At 43.0% G+C, this 7,530-nt stretch overlaps 1 protein-coding gene across 1 annotated transcript in view; it reads left to right on the top strand.

Moving 5' to 3' along the window:
• lancl2 (LanC lantibiotic synthetase component C-like 2 (bacterial)) overlaps positions 1 to 7,530 on the top strand; it is a 27,258-nt gene that overhangs the window by 7,205 nt on the left and 12,523 nt on the right. Inside the window, exons 3-4 of the mRNA XM_031873671.1 lie at positions 5,830 to 5,947; positions 6,029 to 6,236. Coding sequence (XP_031729531.1) covers positions 5,830 to 5,947; positions 6,029 to 6,236 — 326 coding nt within the window. The remainder of the gene's footprint in view (positions 1 to 5,829; positions 5,948 to 6,028; positions 6,237 to 7,530) is intronic.

Raw genomic sequence — 7,530 nt, forward strand, 5'->3', positions numbered from 1 at the left:
TATATGTATATGTGTATGTATATGTGTATATGTATATGTGTATGTATATGTATATATATATATATATGTATATGTGTATATATATATATGTATATGTGTATATATATATATGTATATGTGTATATATATATATGTATATGTGTATATATATATATATGTATATGTGTATATATATATATGTGTATATGTGTATATATATATGTGTATATATATAATATATATATATGTGTATATATATAATATATATATATGTGTGTGTATATATAATATATATATATGTGTGTGTATATATATGTATATATATGTGTGTGTATATATATGTATATATACACACACTATTGTATCATTGAGGACATTGTTGATCAAATGTATTTGACCTGTCTTAAGTATACTGGATGTGAAGTATGCAGTGAAATCTTAATTCATTTGTTTGCATTTTCACAAACAGAAAACATCTTTTTACGAATGTGAAACTGTGATTTAAAGTGTTGTTGGCTTTTCTGGGATAATTTATTGCATATTTAAATATGACTTTATTGAGTGTAGTGTAGTATTTTTGATCTGGACTTGGTCTATTTGTCTAGAGCAGCGGTTCCCAAACGTTTTAGGCCACGCACCCCCTTCTACATCCCGACCGGGTTCACTCACGCACCCCCAATCCCCTACACCATAAAAAAAGCAACAGAGCCCATTTATAGCCGCATAAAAATCGGACCAATGAGAGAACAGTTTGCTCGCGCGTGGCGTTTGTTTACCAGATAAAAAACACAAAAAAGACAAAAATCTTCCTGCACCGTGCCTTCGAAAAGGTAACGGACGTACACCAGAAGATTGGCCAGATTGGCCACATCTGTAGGCTCGTCTACTTGCAGAGAGTAGAACTCACTCTTCTTCACGCGACCGACTAATGTAGCCCGGATGTCTTCGGACAAAGCATCGATGCGGCGCGCCACAGTGTTGTTGGACACCGGGATCATGTCCAACTTGTTTGCTTCTCTCTCTCCAATCATACGTTCCACCATCTCTTTGGCAGCTGGCGAGCACACGTCTTCGGCGATTGTGTGAGGTAGCCCCTTTCTTGCTATTCTGTGACCAGATATGAAGCCCGCAGTGCGTGTTTTATAGACCCAACACATGAATGAGATTGCAGTTGTTTTGGGCTGTTTTGTAACTCCTCCAATTTCGATATAAAAAATGTAAGGGGCTTTTGACTTGCACTGGCATGCTTGGTGTTCAGGTGGCGACATAAATAACAGGGCTTCAGACAGCTGATAACCAGAACCTCACTGCACTGTCTCCTAAAAATTACGTTCCCCCAAAACTAAAATGCCTTCTCAATTACGTTTGACCAAAAACGTATTTTCTCCCTGATTACGTTTGTGTTTGACGTATTACAAATACATTTCTAATCAACGTTTTAACACTTTAACATTTTTTCCCTCTCCACCACCGCCTCTCCTTCTCCCTATTACGCGGTCAGAATACTACCACAACACACCGCCTGTCTCCAGCAGAAATGCGCTCATCCAGGCCGATCAACGAGGAACATTACGCGGCTACACTACCTCCACAAAGGCCCGCGTGTAAAATGCGGGAGTAACCGTGACTCTCTTTAGGGTTAGGTTTGGGTGGGGACTTGGCTTCCTAGTGGAAGTTAAGGTTAGGGTTAGATGGATACAAATAAATAAAATATACCTCTATAACACCCCGGGTCTCTAGCCGCCCCCGCCGTGAGGCACCCCATCGTCAGGTCCGTCAGCCCTCGGAACAGGCCGCGGGGCAACAACTTGTGGGTGGCGGGGGTAGAGGCGAGGCAGATCACAGAAAAATAATGAAGAGTATGGCAAAGATATGTTGATGAGAAACGTATTTGTAATACGTCAAACACAAACGTAATCAGGGAGATAATACGTTTATGGTCAAACGTAATTGAGAATGCATTTTAGATTTGGGGGAACATACTTTTTAGGAGACAGGACTGCACCATTAGACCACCATTACATTTTTCCTCTCGTGCACCCCCTAGAGGCAGCTCGCGCACCCCCAGGGGTGCACTTTGGGAATCCCTGGTCTAGAGGCTGTAGTTTGTGAAAAATGAAAATGAATATCAGTGGAACACGATGAGGTCCCATATGTGCCTTTATGAGAGAGAACTTTCGATTTTTAGCGTTTGTTGTCCAGACACATAATTGCTCAAACAGCAACACGAGTTGTTTTGATGGAGAGCGTGGGGGCGTGTTGTGGGGGCGTGTCACTTCAGGTGCCGGCGAGCCAATGTAAAGGGATCCAGGAAAGCTTTTTTGTTGGAGGTATCTACTAACAAGGCTCTCAGAAGAACAACACTACCAGTGTTTTTTTTGGGTCCAACCAACATTAGTACTGTGTAAAAATATACCCCAATAGTACTAACAAGGAATTGTGTTTTATTACGTGTGTATAGTACTGTGTCATGTAGGAGCTGCAGGCGGAGCTTTGTGTGATTTTTAGTCGCACCCTTCTCGTTCTTCTCGGCTTTTCTGAACGTACCATTGTTATGCTAAACAGTAACATTTATTCATGTGAAACAATCCCGTCTGTCACTCTGCCTCTGCGTTGTTCTGTGGATGATTGCAGCAGTGAGAACAGAACGACTCCGTCATAATCCTCCTGTTTGAGGACAGAGGGCACACTCTGGTCAGGCTCTCTGGGTTTTAGCCTTTAGGACTGTTTGTTCTGTTTGTACTGCACTGAACGTGAAAACTGACTGACAAGCAGCTGATCTGGAGCAGAAGGCAAACTAGAGTGGACTGTTGATGGCGATGTTTCCTGGAGCATAGCAATATGTTTATAACGAAGCCTATCTCTCTTGTGTTTTTGGTTTTGTGTGGCAGTAGCTCAGTCCGTTGGGAGGGTGGCCGGTTCAAGTCCAGCCAGGACCGGTCGCAATGGAGTTTAGCTTAGTTTAACAGTTGCCCGATTATTGCTGGAGACTTTTAAATAGTTTTTATCTGTCCGAGAGAACGACGCCATCCAAGATCCTTTAACTTGTGGCGGCGAGAGGTCGCCGGCTGGGAGCGGATGGAGAGCTCTACTCTGCTAGCGCAGCCTTCTGGTGACACATCGCAAATATACACGAGTTTCACTCCAGAACCCGCAGTGATTGTTTTTGAGAAATCTTGTGAGCTATTGTTTTTCCTCATTAATGACTTATTATGTCACGCACCCGAAACCTATTCACTATTAACCAGAAATGTTAATTTTTGGGACCCGACTAGGCGCATCACTCGCACGCATGTGTGTTTGTGTGTAGAGAGAGAATGAGTGGGGGATGCTGGGTAACGTCCACTTGTATAAAGTGTTATAAAATTGTATAAAGTTGACATTTTTAAAGCTGTATTCATCTGCACGTCGTTCAATGCTGCTTTTGCTCAGCTATCGGGCTCACACAGCAGCTAGCTAACAACACTATACTATAGGTAATGTATAAAGTAAACTAAAGTCCTAGCGACCATACTGCTTCTAGATCTGAGAACCACTGGTTAGTGATTAATAAAGCTAACAGCAGGGACCACCCAAAATAAAATCCCTACCCGTAACGGTCAGCCATCTAACACTTGACAATGACAATAACTGCTGGTGCAGGGCTCTGTTAGTGTACCCAACCGTGTATCCCATTGTGTGGGGAGTAAAATGATGGCTGAAGATGCAGTCTGGTACTAGCTTGTGCACACGACTGGCTTGAACTAGCAGCAGCAGAGATTGGCCAGAGCTGAGATACCTGTTCTCTAGGTGGTCCCTGTTAATTTATCAGGCCAGTGGATAGGAGAAAAATGGGCCTGGAGTCCAACAAAGAGCTCCTGCGTTCTTTGTGCACTGCCGGACTCCCAATCGGTGTTTGATTGAAGAGGTGGCTCGTGAGAGACTCTGGCTGAAATCCCGATCCTCCCCAGATCCTCTTCTACACTTCACAGTGTAGGCTGAATGTGAATGGAGCTTGTAGAGAATGAATTAACTCAATATCCACGACTAAACCACCCTTTGAAGCATGGTCTGACCTATCCGGTTAAATCTGTAAAGGGTAATTAGAGCCTTGAGCCTTGTGGAAAATAACCCAATTAACATCGTGTGTTTCCTGAGATGAATCCTGATGATGGAGAGTCTGGGTCATAACCTCCTGGGTGATATCTGAGAAGTGATTAGGCTTTCCCTCACTGACAGAACACGACCGACAGAACACACTTTCAGGCGTTTTATGACCTCTGGAATTTGCAAGGCAAATGTGGACCTGCTGCTCTCAGGTTCACTCAACCGATTTAGATGAAAACAGTCTCTGTCGCTCACCAGATCAAGCCATTAGTAACCGCGTGGTGCCAGCTGTGGAGGGCAGAGGTGTAATCTGTGCGGGTGGCATCTGGCACCTCTGCTTGGGAATCTGTACGGCTCCAGCTGCTCCACATCGGCCTATTTCCCAGCAGACGTTTGGGCATGTCACCGTAAGAAAAGCTCATGCTCTATGATGAAATAAATGATATCTGAATTCTATTTAGATGCATGCTGGCATACGTGGACAACTAGTTGCCATTGTTAGTGTTATTGGTAACTAGGGCTAACACTGAGTCACAGGGTCCCGATTCCATTTGTTTGCAGATTCAATTAAATAGTGAATGGATTAAGGATATTTCAGTTACAATACCGTTATTGCTTTGATATAAAATAGATTCTCTGAGATCTAATGGGTCAAATTGTACAAGGAACCCTCTAACCTGGTGCATTATTAAAAGTATTGATGTTTACGAGTCGCTTTTACCAAATCATAAGCAGACATAATCATAAACCTTTTTTAGAAATGAAAAATATATATTAGTCAATTGATTAACAAGAGTAAGCCCTTTGTTCATAAACAGAACGTTCTTTGAAGACAAAAATCAATTATATTGCCAAATAAATCCATCATTTTGTCAAATACAAATGTGGTGTGTGCCATGTGGTGAATTAGCTCGCTAGCAAGTTAACGAATGGAGAAAAGTACTGAGAAGATTAGAACCAACAATGTGGGCTGTGTGCAAACTTAGGGTTTAAAGTGACCAACTCATTTATAAAAGAAATATTTTGCAATGAAGAATAAATGGAGGTAGATGAATGGAATCAAATCTCCTCAGTTAGCGTGCTCAATTAAGCTACGTCCCACATTGTTACAGCCAGCTCGCAAAAAAACTAGCAAAAGGTGTTAACAAGTTATACATTGTGTACTTTCCTTTAGGCTACTATGTGCTGGTTAACTGAAATATCATAAAAATTATTTTTTTATTATTATATTTTAATTTATTTCTTTAATAAAATAATGTCCTCTGGGCATTAACCCCTAGCATACTGCACCTGCAGCTTTGGTTGCTGGGTCCTTACTTGTCCCTTGATACAACGCTTTTGGTGCTTGTTCTTCTGTTTAAAACAAAAGGTTTTCTTCGCTCGTTAGATGCTTTCAGTGTGTTTAGGCCTTCAGTCTCTCTTTCAAACTGTCAAACTACAGTTGGTGATTGTTCGAACAGTGAAAAGACTATCGGAGACGGTTTTGATTAGTTTTATTTTGTTTCTGTTGAAGTGTTTTTCACAATTAAAAGCGAGATAGAATGACTCTTCTTGCCCATGGAGTCTGGTAGCTTTGAGGAGTGCATATGATGGCTGTTTCTTTTCACATCCAACTCTTTGAATTAAGGAGTTTATTTCGACACAACCAGAGTTGGTGATTGTTGGAACAGTGGAAGGACTATCCATGTTGGCGTTGATGAGTTTTTTGCTTGTTTCTGTCGAGGTGGCTAGAGTTCATAATTGTGCTTTCTCTCTCCTCCTCAGGTGAGCGCATCATTCCAGAAGAAGGTCCAGAATAAGATCAAAGATCTCCTCCAGCAGATGGAGGAGGGCCTGAGGACCGCCGACCCCCATGACTTCTCAACCTACACCGGATGGACAGGTCTGTTGCCAGCACTATAAAACTGTGCGCCTGTTCCTTGTGTCAGGTTTACTGATCCCCGGCGTACTATCTTCACCACAGGCATTGCCTTGCTGTACCTCCAGCTGCACCGGGTGTCCCAAGAGGCCACCGACCTGCAGAGGGCACTGGACTACGTGAAGCGGACCATGAGGATCCTGAACGGCCGTAAAGTGACATTCCTGTGCGGCGACGCAGGGCCCCTGGCAGTAGGCGCGGTGGTTCACCACAAACTGAACAACACTGCTGACAGCCAAGACTGCCTGTCCAGGTGAGTGGTTGTTCAACACTCACCTGGACGTGCATCCAATGTGGACCACGTCACCTTCTTAAATGAGTAGCACCCAGGCAGCAACCTCCGGCTCTGCCGAGTGAAGCCAATGCGCAAGTGTCTTAAAACCTCTAACATTCTCTCTACTGAGCACCAGGGGGCGACTCCTCTGGTTGTATAGAAGTCTATGAGAAAATGACTCTACTTCTCTCTTGATTTATTACCTCAGTGAACATTGTAAACATGAGTTTATGGTCTCAGTCTCTAGTTTCAAGTCTTCTTCAATACAGCACGTCACTCCTCCGCATTCCGAATATGGTCACTTCTGTTTATTGGTTGCAAAGAATAACAACAACATGGCGACGGCCGTAATCCAAGATGGCGACGGCGAAATCACCGAACTCGAGACTTCAAAACGTTAGTTCACAAACCAATGGGTGACTTTACGATGACATCGTCCACTTCTTATACAATCTACGGGAGCACCACAACATGCATTTCATGATACCGCTGCACATTTTGGCAAAATGCAATGTAAATATTTCAGAAAGTGGTAGATGCGGTAGGGTTTATTTTATGTTTCTCAGTGACTCTGACCACTATCGCTCATCAAAATCTACATCTGCAGAATGGAGATAATGTTTTTTCCGACAGCCAATGAGTTTGAAGTATTGTGTGGAGTAATGCTGCAGTACGGCCGTCGTAATAACCCCAAACCCGCTATACATTCCTATGGACAAGTCAAATGAATACACGTAGACAGGCCAGCCTTCTCTCCCTACCTGCTTCAGCCTTCTCTTCTCTCCTCTCCTCTTCGTCCAGAGCCACGGCTGACTTACTTTGGCGGATATTCGGTATCATAGCAACCAGACGCAACCAGTGCGTCTCAGCTGAACAAAACAAAACACTGCTCATTGCCCTTCTGTATTCTGCATTTAACAATAAAACCGTGTCCTCTTAATCATTTACAACGCAATAATATACCTAACAATAGCTCATTTATATACCACTAACATCAGGATAAATTTGCAAAAAAAATAAGTGAAAGTCAGCCAATCATCATGACCGCAGGGCTTCCCCTGCGGTCCCCTTCCTTCACAGCGACATCCTGAGCTGCAGGGATGTGTTTTAGTGATGTATACCTCCAAACATATTTAATAATATTATTGTGGTCAAGTACAGTCTGTGTGTGAAACACTGAGTTCTGATGTTTTGAAGCGTGTTTCTGTGTCATTAACGGGTAACCCGTGTGTGTGTGTGTGTGTGTGTGTGTGTGTGTGTGTGTGTGTGTGTG

This window comes from Anarrhichthys ocellatus, unplaced genomic scaffold, assembly GCF_004355925.1.
Source record: "Anarrhichthys ocellatus isolate YVR2014 unplaced genomic scaffold, GSC_Weel_1.0 scaffold73, whole genome shotgun sequence".
Classification (NCBI taxonomy): domain Eukaryota; kingdom Metazoa; phylum Chordata; class Actinopteri; order Perciformes; family Anarhichadidae; genus Anarrhichthys; species Anarrhichthys ocellatus.